This window comes from Lepisosteus platostomus, chromosome 3, assembly GCF_059453375.1.
Source record: "Lepisosteus platostomus isolate fLepPlt1 chromosome 3, fLepPlt1.hap1, whole genome shotgun sequence".
NCBI classification, from domain to species: Eukaryota; Metazoa; Chordata; class Actinopteri; order Semionotiformes; family Lepisosteidae; genus Lepisosteus; species Lepisosteus platostomus.
This window is the reverse complement of record NC_142613.1, coordinates 58,906,348-58,926,096: the sequence shown is the minus strand read 5'-3', so window position 1 is coordinate 58,926,096 and position 19,749 is coordinate 58,906,348. Positions and strand designations below refer to the sequence as shown.

Genomic DNA, 19,749 nt, shown 5'->3' with positions numbered 1-19,749 from the left:
GAAAAATCATTGGCCACCACCTTGAACTTTCTCCATGTGTAAATCTGCTGGAGTGGGTGTTCCAGAGTCCTCACCCAGAGATCAGACCATTTGATTCTCCTAGAGATCGAGAAGACACCAGAGCTACATCCAGGGATCTACGGGCCTCTGTCAATATGGTAAATGTTAGAGTTAATGATTTTACCAATAGGAATTACTAAACAAGAAAGGCTTTTGTGGGAAAGTAACCAAGAGAAAGCTCCCTCTCTCCCTTTGAATGTTCAAAAGAATAGCTTAGGTTTACAAAATTGCACCTGAATGAACTGCAGGACTTCTGGAACAGATGAGACCAAAGAGAAGTTATTTGGCTTAAATGCAGAATTACATTTTTGGCAAAAACTGAACACTTCATATCACCACAAGAACCTCATACCAACTTTCAAGCGTGGTGGTGGAGTGGTGATGATTTGGTCCTGCTTTACATAATCATCGAGTCCACCATGAATGCATCTGTATATAGTTCCAGCATATTCTAGAGGAAAATGTGAGACCGTCTGTCCAATGGCTAAAGCTTAGCCGAAAGTGAATAGTGCAACAGGACAATGTTCCAAAATATACCAGTACATCTTAAAATGATGTCTGAAAAATAAAATAATCAGGATTTTGGAATGGCCAAGTCAAAGTACAGATCTCAACCCCATTGAGATGCTTTGTTGGGACTGCACATAAACGAATACCCTCAACATCACTGAAATGAAGCAGTTTTGTAAGGAAGAGTGGGCCAGAAATTCCTCCCAGGCGATGTGACAGACTGGTAAACTCTTGCAGAAAATGTTTACTTGAAGTTATTGCTGCTGAAGGGGGTTCCAAGTGTTACCAAATCTTGGGGAGCACTTACTTTTTCACACAGTACTACTGAATCTTGGCCAATTTGTTTGTTCAACATTGACAAAGTACAACTTGTGTGTATTATCTGTCACATAGGGTTAGATTTATCTACTGTTAGGACTTGGTGAAGACTAGAATAGAATCATAAGAGGGTATACATTCTTTTTCACATCAGCGTATGTGTTGAGCATGATGCCAACGACACCTCCTTCAGAGTGACTGAAAAAGATCTGATCACACCTAACACAGCAGATGCAATTTCCAATATTTCTGTTGTTACATCAAAACAGTGACAAACAACAATTGTTCTTATTTAATATGAAAGAAGACATACAGTACCATGCCTTTGAATAGTATTCACCCCTCATCAATAATAGCACATTTTGATTAATTCCATGTAATATATGTAACTTTTTTCAATTTTATTTCAAAATTGATTTTGTTCAAATCTATAAGGATGCAAACATGTCCTTTCCTGCTCTTAAAGGAGGCTAAATGAAATGTTGTGCAATACCTTTAAAAATATATAAAAAGTGAAATTTACCGATTGCATGAGTATTCAGTTCCCAACGTTAGTACTTGGTGGAGTTACTGTTGTCGGTATTTTTGGAGGTCTCCCCTAGTTTTGGACAATAGGACGAATCAGATTTTTGGGGGATTATTGATGGACTGTAATCTTCAAGTCACACCATAGATTTTCTATTGTATTGAAGTCAGGGTTTGGACTGGGCAACTCAAGGACATCAATATCTTCTTGGAAACTCACTCCAGTGTGGCTTTGGACTTGTGGTTCAGTATTCAGTGTCTTGCTACAGTTTAAATTGTTCACCAAATCTTAGATTCAGGCGACACTGTGGGGCAGTAGTTAGCATTGCTGCCTCGCAGTGCTGTGGCCCTGAATTCAGTTTCAGACCTGGGATTATGTATGTGTGGAGTTTGTATGTTATCCCTGTGTTCATGTAGGTTTCCTCTGGATGCTCCTGTTTCTTCCTACAGTCCAAAAATTGCTGGTTGGTAAATTGCTTCTGTGAAAATTGGCCCTGGTGTGAGTGTGTCTGTGTGTTATCTCATATACGGGGTGCATCATTGCCTTGTGCCTGTTGCTTGCCAGGATAGACTCCAGCGTCCCCACAAATCCTGTATTGGATAAAACTGTTAGAGAATGGATAGATGGATTTTAGATTTTTGGGTGACTCAAATGATTTCATCTAGGTTCTGCCTGTACTTTGCTCAATCGTCACTCGGTTCCAGATGCTCCTCATCACTCACATCCTGCTGAGGCAATCTTGTCTCTCAGGTGGGTGCTGCACTTCAGTGCTGGATGAAATGAATTCCCTTTTATGTGAACTTCTTTAGAATCTTTTGAAATGACAAGTGCTATACAGTATACATTCTAGGAATTATTTTATTTTTATGGGTCTAAATTGTGTGCTCTACAGGAGACTGCACAAGTCTTCCAGTCCGCATGTTTTTAAAAAGACATTTCAAACTACATTTTGTAAAGCTTGAAGACCCTGATTTTGTATATACAGAAACTGTATGTGAAATTATACTTTGTTTATCTTAGTCATCATGTGTCACTGTACCTGTATGTTGTTTCTGTGTACTTTTGATGGTTAAGTGCTTTGAGATGTCTTGATATTGCCTCATCGCTTTATAAAAGTGACTTTTAAATGTGGATATGAACAAAGTTGCTAATAGTTGAGAATTGAATAAAAATAATACTGTGACAAAGACGACCCTAATGAGTTAAAAATAATGTGACAATGAGTTTAATGAGATTTTGTGTTGCTGAATTGGGACCTTGCAAGGCTGGATGAATAAACACAGTTTAAGAAAATCTGATGTAATGAAACAATTGAATCTATAAATGCATTTGTGAATTGCTCCTCCATTGAATTCACACGATTTTAATAAGTGAACTCATATTACAATGAAAATATTCAGGTCGTCGAATGTCTCAGAAGCTTTCCATTTATTGGACACAACGAAACTGCAATTCTCATTTTTAATATGACAGATGCGTTTACTGTTACCATAGAAACTCACGCCTTTTATAATACATTAAAATAATTAAAAACTTACCAACAATCTTAATAGAAATCACTAAATAAGCTTTGTCATATAATACAAATCTCTTGTTTTTAATAATTTTAAAATAGTTTTGGCGTACTGACCGACGTGTGTTTATGTTGAATCTGCTGACTGGAATCAGAAATTTGATGGGTCACATACAGGAAAAGGCAGAGAGGAAAAACAAATAGGATTTTGATAGGAATAATATGGATAGAACGGACTTTTTCATTTGCGGATCACAAGAAGAGCATTTAAGACAGATTCGATAGTTACAGTATCACTTTATAAAAGTATTAATTTTACGTAGATATACGAGCAGACATGTTTACAGGTAACAAAAATACGCCAATGATTTTCTAACTGCAAATGAGCTTTTCGGCTTTTAACGGTTTAGTATAATAGTACAGTATACGAGGAATTTAATGTAATTATTTAAAGTATATAAAGTCGAAATGAATGGATTCATAAAGGTTATTGTCTTTATTAGCTACTGGTAAGACTGGTAGTTGCACCTTCATTTTTTAATCACCTTCCGTATTGATCTATTCTGAGGTTCAGTAAAAGCAGCTCAGTAAATTTCGATCAGATTGTTGCAATGTATTGGCTGCGGTTCGCGTAGAATTGTACCGAAAATTTATCCTGAATTCACAAAACCATAATCTGTTAAATTTAAATCGGTGGATGTTTTTATTTTAAGAAACGAGATAATAAACCGGAGCCATGGAGACGAATTTGCAGAAAAGACGTGAGAATAAAAAGTCTCTACGCGTAAAAGTGATCAGTCTAGGCAATGCGGAGGTGGGAAAGGTGAGTAGTCTGGAAATCCACAATAAATCTCGAACTCTCAAACTATAGAGGCCTTCGATGATTTGTAAAGGGGGCGTTTAGCTAGAGTGGTTCCTAATTCTAGCTAACTAGTCCTGGGGGGCTTCTGATGTTGGCTACAGCCATGATCACAGGGTAAAGGGTCGCAGTTTTCCATTTAGGGCACATTTTAATTGAAAATTCCACTCTTAAAAAGTTTAATTGGATTTGAAATTGATATCAATCCTGTACCAATTGATGGGTTTCAGAACTGGCCTCATTTAAGTTTCTGCATTAAATGCAAGGAAAGGACAGTTTGCAGAAGAGGGGAGGATGCTTGAAAGTTTGACATAGTGTACAGTAAATGCAGCTAGTGTCTTTTCATCAGAAACTTATCACCTATTAAGAGCTGTTTAGACATAAAATAAGAACAAGCTGCTGGGAACAGTACTCTGGAAGTGGGGTATTTTGGAATCCGAGGACTGAGTTCAGAAACAAGTAATCCAGAAATCCAAACAATCAAGCAGATCAATTAAAGGCCTCAGCTGGCATTGGAAATCTTTATGTAGAAAGTGTGCAGGCCTGTATGTTTAGTTTGATTTAAATTCAACACAGTTATCTTTGAGCCAAAGTCATGCGATGCAGTTTATCTTTGCTATTCTGAATTTTTTAAAAAAAATTTCGGAGTTCTTAACATTTGGGCAGGTCCTGTACGTAGAAAGGCAACGTAGTATGAATTGTTATTTTGTGTGTTGTAGATAACATATTTTATATAAATACCGCAGAGTTCATTTTGTAATTTTGTTGGATAGGTATTACTGTTTTGTATTGTGGTGGTGTTCTCTCTTCTGAAGGTGATGGGCACCCCTTCTTTGTCATTTTAGTTAGAGATTGTTAATGTGCAACAAGTCACAGATTCAAGGCAGCACTTTGACTGGTTCATTCAAGGACATTCACTTTCTTCATGTTATGCCACCCCAATGTACAGTAGCTTTGGTCTTGTGCTTTGGGTTACATATCCCAGTTTTAGGTCTTAAATAGATTGAACTTTTAAAAAACTTTGTTTCAGTTTTGTTTAATCTCTAAACCACATTTTGCAGTGTCAATTAAATGCTTTGTTGGATTTGCCATTACCCCACTGACCTGAGCAGAGTCAAGATACATGAAATAGGAAAACCCAGGGAGGGAGCAGATTTCCGATCCTGAGATATATACAGACCATTGTTATGAAAGAAGTTACAGACAGTGTAAATGTTAGTTCAAGACCAGGAAGGGTAGTTAAAGGTTAGAACCCACTAAGGAGATTAAAGTTTTCCAAATCAGTGAACGTTTATGAAACTTTGGTGGTCTACAAAGAAAGTGATTTTCTTCCAAACACCTAGCGAGTTAGCAATAATTGGAGACAGTCCTGCCTCAGTAAGCACAAAATAAAAGATCCTTACGTCTAGTTGGCTTAATTAAAGCTTACTCATTAGTCATCATTAAGCTCATGAATCCAGGAATCTAACTACAGTATATCTTAAACACCTTCGTCTGAAAAGTGTATAGTAGAGAACTCCTGTCTAGTTATCCCACCAAATGAAAGTAGTTATAATGTAATGTATAATGTATAATGTTGGCGATTTTGTGGTGAGAGTTAAATAGGAATAATAGAAAATAATAATTAATGCAAGAACATTTTCTTCTACCAAGGAAATGTAAGGAAGATTGGGTAGTTAAATGTAATTTAATTTTGTTCAAGGCCTCTGCCATATTTTCTTCATGAAATAATTTTCTGGTCAAATTAGGGAATATCTTAATGCTTAAGTAAGTAAAACCTGAAATCTGCAATTGATAGAAATATGGGGTAGAAGAGGAGCTGGCCTGGTAGTGGGATTCAGAGACACCAAAACTAATTTTGTATGCAGTTTTATATCCAGGGAATCTACAGTACGGTGGAGTATTTTATTGATTTTGTTAATTGTTAATACTTTTGGCAGAACAAAGTCTACAGAAAACAGTCATGTAATTTGGGCCGCAAAAATGCTGATTCCAGGTTTTAGTTAAGGAACAGTTGACTTATAGTTGTGGAAATATTTATGTCCTACTTATGGTAGGACTGTGGAGTATTCCAGTACGAATAAATAATTAAATCTGAAATGAATACCAATTATATTGGGAGGTTAATTGGCTCCTGTGAAAATTGGCCGTAATGTGAGTGTGTGCATGTTGTCTGTGTCTTCTCTGCGTTAGACTGGCGTTCCATCCCCGGTGTATCTTCACACCTGTTGCTTGCCAAGTTAGACTTCAGGTCCCGTGCAACAACTGGGTACTGGATAAAGCACTTAGAAAATAGATGGATGGATCAGTAACCAATTACTGATTCCTCTGTGAGTGTGTGAATGTCTGAAATTAGTGTGGATACATACAGCAGATTGTGTTTTTGAATGTATGCAGTTCAACTGAAATTGTTTTTGGAACACTAATAAAAATATAAACATCTAGGTTTAACCCAGTCACATCCAAACACCAACTGTATATTCTGTTTTTCAGAGCTGCATTATTAAGCGCTACTGTGAGAAGAGGTTTGTCCCCAAGTATCTTGCTACAATTGGAATCGACTATGGTGTAACGAAGTAAGTTAACCGAAATTGAGTTATTTCACTTTCAGAGGTCATTTATGTTTGAGCTAAATGTTTAGTCCAGGGACAGGCAACTCTACTCCTTGAAGGCCGTCCATTGCCTTTCTGATCTTAATTGAGCAATTTAACAAATCATTTGTATGAGAAGTCAAATCACATTTTGTAGCTTTTAAACAATTGCTAATTAAGAAATGCTTATAAAGTCTGGAGGGCTCTGGCAATCAAGAAATGATTGACTTGGTATGGTATATGTGAAATTTACAAGTTCTGAGTACACCAAATCTCAAACCCATGACCTATACATGCGCAGCTTGGTGGCACGGTGGTTTCCATTGCAGCCTCTCAGCACTGGGGGCCCTGGGTCCAGTTCTGAACCTGGGTTGCTATCTGAATTGAGTTTGTACGTTCTCCACATGTTGATGTTTTTTCAGATTGCTCCAGTTTCCTCTCAAGGTCCAAAGACATACTGGTAGGTTAATTGGCTTCCAGCACCCTGAATTAAATGAAGTGGTCAGAAAAAAGATGGATTATGATCTCCATATTATGGATATTCATTAATCCGATGGATTAAACTGTATTTTAAATGCATAAATATAGTTCATTCTTAAGACTGAACTTTTATATGTCCAATTCCCTTTTAACACTGAGTGGAATGGGATAGGTGCCATAAAGGTGTGGTTGTCCAATTTATGAGGAATGGTCTTTTTCTTCTAATTAATTAGGGTCCAAGTGCGAGAGAGAGAAATCAAAGTGAACATTTTTGATATGGCAGGACACCCTTTCTTTTATGAGGTGAGCTGTGATCTGTTTTTCAATCAGTCGAAATATACAGTATAAACTGCTAAATACAAAATTATAATAAAATGCAGCAAAGCTTTTAAAGGGGAGTATAAGAAACAGCTTTTTAGTCATAAATTATTCTCAAGTCAGATTATTCAATGTTTTGTCTGAATTTTTTTTGTTTTCTCTGACTTTCACTTACAATCGCAACTGCTTTGGCTGGTCAAAAAGCTTAACATCTCTACTTTGTTCCCTCAGATGTATTATTCATTGTTTCAGTTTATTCCAATGACAGTTAGTTCCAGGCTTAATTAATTTGAGGTGCTGTCAGTTCACTTCTCTTCCATTCTCTGCTTAATGAATGACCCCAACATGATTTACAGTATAAAAACTGTAAAGTAGGTTGCAAGCAATGTCTTCTCCACAAGGACGTTTTTAATGATAGTGGTACAATAATGACATGTTAAAGATTTCATACAGAGAAGAACCTGAGTCATGTTGCAGGCAGACATTATAGAACCTGTTAAAATTAGTTTACTATAAATTTTTCATGACTAGTAATTAAAATCAATGCGTTACAGTCAACCGTTACTATTTCCAATTACTGAAGAAATTTACAAATTTATTTAATGTAATCTGTATAATATGATCCTGTCAGAATTTTATTTTAAAAACAATGAAATATGTCTAGCAGATTTCAGATGATCTGCAGCACCTACCAGTTTTGAGAGCAGCAACACATTTTAAATAAATCACAGGTTTCACCTACAGTAAGTTAAAATTAGTTGTAAAGATGAGTGATGTGTATCCTTCACTATTATTATCATGTAGAAAACAGACCATAGTCATAAGATAACGTATAGTTAAAAGTTGATAAAGGGTTTATTTTAAAAAGTAAAGAACAATGAAGGCAACAGAGACTGTATAGTGCGTAAAAACAAGTACACAGTACACAGTGAATGAAACTATTTTTTACATTTTTCTAACTCGTAATCTTTGCCCATGAAAATCTGTGATTTCTGCTTCCTGCTGTTCTTTGTCCTCAGGTGCGGAACGAGTTCTATAAGGACTCTCAAGGGGTGATCCTGGTTTATGATGTGGGCTCAAAAGGAAGTTTTGATTCCCTGGACAGTTGGTTGGGTGAGATGAAGCAGGAGCTAGGTTCACACGCCAATATGGAGAACATTGTTTTTGTTGTGTGTGCCAACAAGGTGTGTTGTGATTCATGTACAATAATATCCTCTTTCCTGTATTGCATTATCTTAACAAAATAGCTTCTCAGCATTAGAACTTGTAAAATCCAAATTGTATTTCATAATTAATATTTTCTGAATATTAGAGTAATTTCTACTGGGCGTGAGTTCCCTTGTAAAAACAAAAGACAATTGTGGACTTTTGGCCACAGTTTTTATATTTTTTGTTTTTAAAACTCTGCATTACAAGATTAGATAAAGTACAGTCTTCAAAGGAAAACTTGTTTTGATACTGTATGTTTGAAATATTTTTAGGAAATATTGATATTTACTTACTGTGAATTTTGTTTGAAACTTTTTATGCTGTTTTTTTTAATTGTTGCAGAATTTTAGGTTTGCTTACCAGTGCAGGTATTATAGATTTAACTGTGTTGAATGAAAAAAAAATGGTAAAAGACACCGAGTTGTTTTAAGAGTTTCTTTAAAGAAAGGGGATTGTTTGTCTTTGTCTCAGTCTGAACTCCACTCATATCCTCATGTCACTTACAGTTTTGCTGTGTTTCAGGTTGACCTGACGAAGCGCCGTGTGGTGGACGAGAGTGAAGGACGATTGTGGGCAGAGAGTCGGGGCTTCCATTACTTTGAGACTTCAGCACAGAGTGGAGAGGGAATTAGTGAGATGTTCCAGGTATGGATAAATTCCACCTGTGTCAATAGCCTCCCCAGCCTGCTCTTTTGGTAATTTAACACCCTCACATGTGCTGTAGTTCATTGATTGTTTGGGCCATGCTGCCTCCCAGTACTGAGCTCTGTATTTCCTTACCTCCCCTAATCTGTCACTTCATGGATCTTTTCTGCAATCTTTTGTCACTATCTTTTGTTTACAGTTCCTAGTTGGATCAGTCCTTGGCTCTGAGAATAAAAGAGACAGCATTTCTAAACAGATCCTTTTTCTTGCTTGTCCCTCACCTGAAATAACAATAATTCTAAAATTCTACAGCTTTAATGATTAAATTGCAGGTTAAAAGGCACTGTAGTCTCAATTTTGAAATGAGGAGCTGCATATATGTCTCGTCAATAGTGTCTTTTTCCCCAGGCTTTTTTTTCCTCAATCGTGGACATGTGTGAAAATGGGGGCCGGCGACCAGTATCTGGGGTCAACGTGGGGTTCACCCGGGAGCAAGCTGACACCATTCGCAGAATTCGCAGCAGTAAGGACAGCTGGGACATGTTGGGTGTCAAGCCAGGGGCTACACGGTAAGAGAGAGCACCTACGTAGGTACAAAGTTATATCATATGAATTGAATATGAATTGTTTGTAAAACAAAACAGTGTGACATTTCTTAAATCTCTACCTTCTCGTTTTTTACTTTCCTTTTCTTGTTATTACTAACCTGCTCTATTTAAAACCAGCCAATGCTGTTTATTGAACAGAAATGTACATGGTAGCATAGACGTGCTACTTGGGTGTCTCAGCTGTGTAAGAGCTCAGTCAGGCTATGTCAGTATATGGGAAAACATGTTTGTCCCCTAAATGTCCTGTAATCCAAAGTTAATAATAATAATAATAATAATAATAATAATAATAATATAGCGCTTCACAGGTAATGGGGATCCCCTCCTGCACCTCCAATGTGTAGCAGCCACCTGGATGATTATAATAATAAGTTATATTCTTTATAAATGCGGCTCTTCTTTACCAGTTTATTTTCAAACTAACATTGTAACAGATATTGAGGTGGTGATGAGGAGGTAGTGGAATTTCTGAATCATACTTAAACAAAAACTAGTATTTTAAAATTGTTTGTTTTTAACATGAACAGGACTACTAGAGATGATGAAATTGTGCTCCATCCCAAACAAATCCTTTCATGTTAATAATTACACAGGCATCGCACAAGTGGATAGACAGTCATTTAGCCTTTTGGAAGTGCTCCAAGCCAAAAAGAAAGCAGGGCTGAGGTTGTCACAGCTGTGCAATGAAGCTCTTCTTCTTGTACAGCCTTGTGATCTCTTTTGGCTATACTATATGCTTATCCTTTTTTATCAATATAAATGCAGTCTGGTTAGGTAACCAAAACAAGGTTCCAATACTATCCTGTGCCATAAAGATTTTCCTGGGACACGCAGTTAATCGTGTTTGTGAGTTAAGTGATTTGAGGACAAGAATCCCATTACCTTATGGGCCTCTGGGTAATCACTGGTGTCAATTTACGACAGTTTTTTTGCTGCAGAAATACATGATCTGTTATCACAACATCTGTGAGACTAAGGAACAGCTTCATCAGAGTCACTGAAGAAAATGTACTTTGCATGTCTTCCCCTTAGAGCGTGCTGTATAGTGCTTATGTATTCAGAATTAAGAAGGTTAAATCTGCTTACTGACATGAGTCTGTAGGCATGTTCACCTTGGAGGGGGTTAGACACAACTCCTTTAACTGATTTTTTTTAACCAAATTGAAATCGATTTAAAAATACTTAGAAAATCTTATTTATTGAAAAGTCAAAATTAGCCTTTCATGAAAAGCAAGTGTAGCTCTTATATACTGTAGTATTAACTAGCTAGGACCAAAAGGAATTCAATTTTGAAATAAAATCAATTTTTGAAATTGAAGGTGAATAGTTAGTATTAAAAAAGAATATTTATAAGTGCAATGAGTCCAGGTGTTTATCCTCAGACTCATTGCAGTCCCATTACTGGCTCTGGAACCCAATTGTGGGCTAAACCCTCTTCTTAAGCAGGTCCAAATTTCAGGGACACAGGAGGGGATACATACAAAAACACAGGAACTAATGACAGTAAATCAGCCATTACAGGAGACTCTAGTTTCAGTCTGTCTGCAAGATCCTGCAGGAGGGCAGGTGCTGGTCATAGGCAAAATTCTGCTCTGCAAATCCCTGGCTGCAAGCCCAGACTTAGCTCTCTTTATTCCACTGAGAGCCTCAGCCCATCCACCCATCAAAATGCTGATCCGCCACAAATACTGTACATACAATGCAGGGCACTGTCACATGCTGCACATTGCAGAAATACTCTGTGGTCAATGTCTTTGAGCAGCAATTTATTGCAGGTGCATGTGATGATAATGATTGTGTTTAAGTATTAATTTTTTTGAAATTACTCGATATGTTGGTCCTTTTCATTTTTTGTGTTCTATCCTGATTTACAAATAAAGGCAGTGCAAAACGAGAAGCAGTGAAGTCTTATTAGTAGCTAAGCACAATATAGTGAAAGACCAGTGATATTTCATTTTATTTAGTACTGGACCACATTACCTTTCAAAGCTTGTGCATCATGAGCGTGCTTTATGTCCAGGACCAAAATGTGAATTGTTGGTGTCTGTACTTTATGGGGTTATATTTTCTTAACGCTGAAAGCCTGGGTCCTGTTTGTTTTTTAGGGAGGAGGTTAATAAAGCATACAGGAAGCTCGCTGTGCTGCTGCATCCTGACAAATGTGTGGCGCCAGGGAGTGAGGATGCATTCAAGGCTGTGGTTAATGCCCGTACCTCACTGCTGAAGAATATCAAGTAGGGGCTTCCCGATCTCTGCCTAATTCCTGTTTCTTACAATAGCCTTCAATTACAGTCTCTGTCTTGAGGTACGAACTTGTTTGACACCTTTAAGATGAGAACAGGATTTAAACTGATGGAACAAGATGGAATCAGCAATTCCTGCATACAGCTCCACCATGAATGATAGATCTTCTTTGTTAATGTGCCATAAGAAATCTCTGTTTCGGTATTTTTGGAAAGCAGGAATTAGATTCTTAATTAATTTCTAAAATGCTTTTCATACGTTTAGTTATTTCAATATAACTTAATGACTGGTTCATAAAGGGAAAATCTCTCTCTTGTTACTCTGTTCTCTTATGTAGTGTATTTTTCTCGTTTGACAATTCAGATGTTTTAATGCCTCTTTATTTTTAATGTTGTGTAGCCACCTTTGTAGGAAGAAACATTGCAGGAAGAAATACAGATATAATAAAAAGAATATTTAAAATGTTTTTATACAACATAGGATATATAAAAAGAAAGATTGCCATAGAGAAAGCAGTAAAGGAAGGAGGGAACAAAAGGTTTTGAGATAATTCTTTGATTGGAGAAACATTAAGACTGAAAATATAAATTTGATAACTTGTGCACTTGAGTTTATAGCAGATGACTGTTTCTGTGGTTGCAAATTCTTAACTGAAATCTTGTACTGTAAAAGGCAAGCCTGTATGTTTAGTCAAGCAAGAGATGTCAACAACCTGTACAGTTTAGCTTAATGAAACAATTTCAGGTTAACATTCTTTCAAAGTTTACTTCTTTAAATGAAACATCTTAGTGAGACAAGTTAGACATCTCCTATTTACCTGCCGTGCACTGTACTTGTTATGATATTGTTTTTCAGACAGCTGTGTACATTACTAGTTATTTAAGCGTAGATTCGAGCAGTTTGTAGACGCATGAAAACAGATTCGAATCCAGCCCTCCATTTTTTTTGTTTTGTGAGCATTACCCTACTTTTATTGTCCCTGCTTTATTCTTTTGCTTTAAATTGTTATTGAATGAAAATGTTCTATTCCACTTCAAAAACTAGTATTTCTTCATTCATTGTTGTTATTGTTACAGTATGTGGAGAGAAAATCTCCATCTTCAATACATGGTATTCCTTAATTTATTCCTAAATGATTATTTGTTCTTAAAGTATATATTGAATACAATATATAATTATATATTATATAGTTGAATGATAAATGATTAATTGTTGATTTGTTTATTTTTTCCTAAAATATTGACTTGAAGAATGCTGATTGGATTTCAGTAAATCCAGACAGTGATTATCCCTGCATACTGTAGTGTCATACTGTAAGTTTAAAGAAACAAAGATAAATTTCTTTAGACAGATCAAAGGGGTTGACCAGTATTCTTTTAGATTTTAAAGTGTTATCGAATGGCAGTACAGGTACAGTAGTTCTCAATTTATACAGTAAATGTGTTCCTAAAAAATGATGCATGAATCAAAATACATAAATTTAAAACTAAAAGCTTCTATTTAGGTCCTTTTATTCTTGGTGAGTTTTAAATGATAATGTATTTAAAAGTCTGGTAATATTGAAAATCATTATCCTTATTTAGCTTTGTAGAAGAGTATTAATTGTATACTCTTTAATATTTTTATTTATGTCATGTTAAGATTAATGGTTTCGTTTTTTAAATGACTTTAATGTCTTTTTACTTATTCTCTGCATTAAATTGTTTTGTTCACACATAGTAGCTTACATTGTTTTAAAGCTGTATTAATTTTATTGTAGATTTTATACAATAGAATCATAAGGTACAGACCAAGACACTAAAGATATACTGTATCATAGAATTATGTAGTAAGTTTGAGAAGAAGAGTGATGAACAGTGTAGGAAGAACACTTAGACGAAGATTGCCCAGTTGCCTGTGTCACCAGTATGATTCATTCCTATGCACAACTGATGCGCACAAATATTATCTCAAACACTCTGTCAAGTCCCTGTTACTGACCATGCCAGTAAACAGTAAAACACGAGCTGTGTTTTAGTATTAATATGCTAACTAACTTGTCCTGAATAAACAAGAAGTACAAATTATGCTTTAAACCAAAAATACACAAATTAAGGGTGAATAAATCGAGAACTAGCTGTACGTGACTATTTACTGTAAATGTCTCACATACATATGACCTGATACTTTCACATCACCATGTGATTTTATTGAAGTCTACAGATAGTTTAACCTTGCTCTCCAAAAAATTGATTCACAGAAGATTCCAGTTCCAACAGGAATGATGTGTAACTATGTAGAGCGATAAAGGTTCAACCTGGCAACAAACAAATCCTAAAAATATATTTTAAAAACCTTGTTAGTTAACATTATAACAAGATGTTTAGGAACAAATATTGCTTAATGCTACCAAATGGCCTTTACAACTGGAGAAAAAGATACTAGTAGGGACAAAATTAGAATGAACTGTTAACAATGCAGTGAATGGTACCCATTGCTATTTTGCAGTAATCACTAGTTTAAAATGCATATGCTCACTAAAAGCTGAAGCAAATTTATTTGAAGCTAATTTTTGTGAGTTTAATTTAGGAGTGCATGAAATAAAGCAAAAGCTACGCATGAGAAATTTTAGCACTTTCCAAAAAAGTGCTTTGTCAGTTAAATCTAAGTTAATAATTATTTTCTTTAAAAAATACTATTCACTATTTTTCACTATTTTTATAACATCACTGAACAGTGTGGTACTTTATATTGTTGTTCATTACCTACAGTTATATTACTGTATGTTGTTTTTTTAATTTATTCTACTTTTACCTCAACTCTACATTCTGAATCGTATTGTAACATGAGCCTCTATTACAGATTATTCACATTCAGATTCTGTATTAATAAGATTGAATTGTGTTGAAAGTGGATGTTTAGTTATATTAAACTGATTTGTTTACACTTTTAAACATGCTGAGTAAGTCTGCATATATCATAGATTTTTTTTTCTAAGACATTAAAGCTCCTTATTTCATTTTATAATGTACCTCAAATCATGCCCAATTTGAATTAATCAAAATGTATTTGAATATTTAAGTCCAATATAGCTAATACATAGAGATTAAAATTAATTGGATTATTCAATACAATTTATTTTTTCAGATGTTATCATTTTATTGAATTATTCAATACCATTGATTTTTTCAAATATTGTTTTAATTTGATTGCTTTTTCACTTTTTGTGAAATGTATTACATCAAAATACAGTATGAAGTACTTATTAATAGTTATGATTATGTAAAGTACTACCAGTAAATATTTCAATACGGCAAAAGGTCTAATTGTAATAGAAATCAGATATGTCCATTCTTCTTCACAGTTCTTTATTGAGGAAATTACATTTACATTAATTTTACTCAGTTAGATGACATACAGTAAGTATTGACATTTTTACTTAACAAATTGTAGGGAATTTAAGTGAAAATGAATTCACTTTAGGAATTTAGGAAGACAAATCTCCTGAAACTGTCAGTGGTTAATGATCTACTCTAAACTACTTGCTTTTAAATCAAACTTAATATTTTTTAAATATATAGTGTATATATTGGATTATGTATTAGATATATAGAAGGCATATATTACAATCAAATTCAGATATGAAAAAACAGTAAGTTTATGTAGTTTTATTGTACTACTAATAACAGCCAAGGGGATATACTTAACTTGTAACACTAGAAATAAATCTGTGAGGATGTAAGCCAAGATATTGTCATTTCTTTCACTTGTGTTTAAGGAAAGTGTTCCACTGTTTCGTGAAAAATAAAAAAAAGTTTTGCTATTAAACAGTACGCTCAAAATTCATAATAGTTTCCCTTCCTTATGAGTTTCCAATGGGTTCAATGCTAATCTGTGACTAAGTATAGGTTTGGTTTTATGTAACTTTTTTCATTGAGAAAATGCTGAGGAAAGAGGGGTGAATTATTATTGTTCAGCAATAGTATTTCAGTATTTCATAGTATTTCAATATTTTATAGTATTTCGCACTACTGTATTGAAATGCATACTTTTGGTTTACTTCCTCTAATGTATTTTGTCAGTCTTATTAATTTCCATCTTAAAAATGCATGTTTTATTCAGTTTGTTTTTAATAAAATATGGTGAAAATGACCACCTACCCATGTTATGTTTTTGAAAGTCTAGGTGAGTATGTCTTACTCTTCTGAAACAAGAGGTCTTGGTGTCTGTATTAACATATTATGAATCCTAAAACTGCATTCATAAAAGGCACAGTTTGACCTTCTGATGTACTGTTCCGACAAAATTAATAAGTTCAGAGTTTGAATACCCTGTCTGGTTATTAAGTCATGCTAGTAAGATGAATACAGTATAAAACAATATAAACTATATTTTATCAACTATCTACTGTATAAACATGGTGGGTTGTTGGTTCAAGTCCCCACTGTGGTCCCTGTTGTTCAGTTTAAAGCATGATAGTTTACCCTGATGCCTCCAGTCCCAACAGTACAAATGGTGGTACCAACATTGCTGGTGGTAATACCTGCCACGGATTGGGGCCCTGTCTGGGGGTGGGGGGAGACATGCTGTCTTGTCCTCTTAAAGGGATAAGATCTGGCCCTGATGAGCATATGTGGTTCTGATATATCAATTATTTCAAAGCTGAAGTAGTAAGTGTTTAGGACTTCAGTTTAATATCTCATCTGAAGGATGACACCACCTAGAGGTGCAAAGAGCAAATATTCAACTAAAACATAGGTGTAGAATATTTGAATTACTGTTAGTAAAACAGAAGAAAAATATGCTGAGGACAGATGGCTCTATTAGATTGCTTTCTGACATCACACGCATTATTTGCAATTAGCAAGGTAAGTGGTACATGCTTTATCCAGATTACACAGAACATCCCCTGAAACAGCTGAAGCTGTTCAGCTCATTAAACCAGCTCTGTTCTCCCCTTCAGGGCTAGAGTATCTTAGTAAGATCATCTGTCTTTTCAAACATCTAACCACGAAATCTTTAACAAAATATGACTTAAAATGTAACTAGTGTGTCTGATGACTATGAAGAATCTAATCAGTTCATAGAGAACAGCAGCCATATGACCCTGCAACTTACAACTGGCAGCCAACTGAAGCTAAGCAGGTGTGAGCCTGGTTGGTCCCTGGATGGGAGACCTCCTGGGAAAAACTAAGATAGCTGCTGGAAGAGGTATTAGAGGGGCCAGTAGGGGTATTAAAAGAGTAGAATTGTTACCCTGGCATCCTGGTCAAAATTCCCCATTGGCTTTTACTAATCATGGCCTCCTAATAATCCCCGTCTTTGAATTGGCTTCAATTATTATTATTTTATTTTAATTTATTATTATTAGAGAACACCTAAAAACATGACATCAGTCTGTCAGCACAGAGCTCGGGAATAACAGGAGAGTCACAAAAGACGTACAGCAAAGCACTGACGAAATATTGCTCTAACATGCGTGGCATTACGCGAGGGCGAGTCCTGGAGGAAGGGTGACACCACTCCTTTGTAGTCCTTTGTTGCTGTTCGGCTGCTACAAGATGAGCCACAGCTGTGCAGGTCCTATAAAGGCACACTGGACACCCCCCGAAGGGGCGGATCTTTTCACCGGCAGTCCCGGGGCACGATTGTACTCACGCAAGGTGGTCTTTTTCTTTTTCTGTTTCTTTATGCCTGTCCCACCTTTTTTACACACTGCGTTTTTGTTTTGTTTTGGTCTTGCTCGCCCTGCTTTACCAGACCGGACCCCGTTAAATAAGGTAAGCCCAGCCTGGAGGTTGCGATGCACAGCAGTTCACCATTCTTTTTGCTTTTTATTTCATTTTTCTTTTTTGTGTTATTTTTGGTCCCTGCTAACCTACCACCGGTGCGTGTCCCTCCGTTAGGGGTCTTGACTTTTCGCCGCAGCCCCGCCAACTCCCACACTGTTACACATGGTACAGAAGGAACTATGGTATTTTAAAGCTTTTTTAAGCAACCTCTCTCTACCTCTCTCTCTCGGTTCCTCTCTCTAATATTATTCAGTGTGTTTAATCTACAGTATATCATGCATCCATTTAGCTGTTTTCAATAAATCTTGGTACAATACAAAGTCAAGGGTGCAAGACAAGGTAAACCCTGGACAAGATGTAATTCCATCTCAGGGCACAATGGGGCAGAAGTTGAGAGACTTCATTTAACTGTTGGACATAAGGGGGATTAAAATGGGGGAGGTCGCTTGGCCTATCTAGCCCATTGTTTAACTGGTAGCTAATTGTAGCAGTAGCAGATGATCTGTAGATCTACTGCTTGATAGAAGTCAGGGTAGTAGCTGCAAGTACATAGCTGGATAATAATTAATAATTGCTTACACTTATATAGTGCTTTTCTGGACACTCAACTCAAAGCACTTTACATGTAATGGGGACTCCCCTCCACCACCACCAATGTGCAGCATCCACCTAGCGGGGAGGAGAGCAGAGTAATGAAGCCAATTCATAGAGGGGGATTATTAGGAGGCCATGATTGGTAAGGGCCAATGGGAAATTTGGCCAGGATGCCAGGGTTTCACCCCTACTCTTTTCGAGAAACGCCCTAATTTTTAATGACCACAGAGAGTCAGGACCTTGGTTTTATGTCTCATCTGAAGGATGGCACCTGTTTATAGTATAGTGTCCCCGTCACTAAACTGGGGTATTAGGACCCACATGGACTGCAGGGTGAGCACCCCCTGCTGGCCCCACTAACACCTCTTCTAGCAGCAAACTTAGTTTTTCCCAGGAGGTCTCCCATCCAGGTACTGAGCAGGCTCACACCTGCTTAGCTTCAGTGGGTTGCCAGTTGTGAGTTGTAGAGTGATATGGCTGCAAGACAAAGTTCCATCTTTTTACAATCCATTGTGTAAAACATTTCCTCCTGTTTGCAGTTTCAAATGCACACTATTCTGAAGACGTTTATTGAGTTGACTTTGTCAGTGTCAATGTCTTTGAGGATTTTTTTATACTTGGATCAGTTTTTTGTTCAACACTAAAAGTATTCAGTCCCTTGAATAAGTAGGGGACATTCCCTTAAGCTCCAGAATATACAGTACCTACTGTTCTCTAGACTGATTTCAGAGCTAATTTTTTATCAAACCTATTGGAATTCCTCTTATTTTGTTATTGTCTTCAACATGGACTGATGTCAATTCAGAAGAGCAGTGGTCCTGATACAGATCACTATGATACTCCACCGCTCAAATTATGTCACCTCAATTTGAATATTAACTTCTAATCTGGACCCTTTGTTTTCTATTTAATAACTAATTTGATTAATTCCTAATGCAACAAAATTGTATATGGCTAATAAAGTGATCGTATCTTAATTCTCAGTTCAAGCGCTTGCCTTTCTATGATGAGAAAAGCCAAGAAATTGGTCAAATTAAATATAGTAGGGTTTTTGAAGAATTCAGCACAGTCTTTGTCCTATAATCTAGATATCACTAGTTCATGTTATAATCCAGTGTAGCTGACATTTACAAATAAGCAGAGCACAACAGGGCAAGTACATAGTGACGCCCCTGTGATTTCAAAGGCAGCCTTTGAGCCTCTACTCCCCTGTTGGATAGATGGATCTCTCCTTCCAGCAAAGATGAGTCACAGCATGTCATATTGCCATTACAATTTATGTTAGTGCTGGAGAGAGTTTGTGCAAGCCAAAGCAATAAAATTGGAATTTTGCCATCATCCGGAATTAAAAAGAAGAATGCACTTTTGCATTTGAAATCTTGTTAAGTGCTGTACACCATATACATTTGTTACCTTTATGATATGATGATGTACTTAGCGCCATGTGGAGTCACGTACAATATGCTCTTCTCCAATATACAGTAGCTGTTCTATAGTAAAATA

General features: G+C 36.2%; 1 protein-coding gene across 1 annotated transcript; it reads left to right on the top strand.

The window, feature by feature from the left end:
* The first annotated feature begins 3,085 nt into the window (after positions 1–3,085).
* Positions 3,086–16,012, top strand: dnajc27 (DnaJ (Hsp40) homolog, subfamily C, member 27). The gene is made up of 8 exons (XM_088626211.1): positions 3,086–3,274; positions 3,641–3,750; positions 6,280–6,362; positions 7,091–7,160; positions 8,195–8,359; positions 8,907–9,029; positions 9,438–9,598; positions 11,743–16,012. Exons 2-8 carry the CDS (start codon positions 3,664–3,666, stop codon positions 11,873–11,875), a joined length of 822 nt encoding a protein of 273 aa, XP_088482337.1. The 5' UTR covers positions 3,086–3,274; positions 3,641–3,663; the 3' UTR covers positions 11,876–16,012.
* Positions 16,013–19,749: the final 3,737 nt, after the last annotated feature.

Coding starts and splice junctions, on each gene's coding strand:
- dnajc27 (XM_088626211.1), top strand. CDS start 3,664: ATGGAGACGAATTTGCAGAAAAGACGTGAGAATAAAAAGTCTCTACGC. Junction 3,751..6,279: donor GCAATGCGGAGGTGGGAAAG/GTGAGTAGTCTG, acceptor TCTGTTTTTCAG/AGCTGCATTATTAAGCGCTA. Junction 7,161..8,194: donor GACACCCTTTCTTTTATGAG/GTGAGCTGTGAT, acceptor CTTTGTCCTCAG/GTGCGGAACGAGTTCTATAA.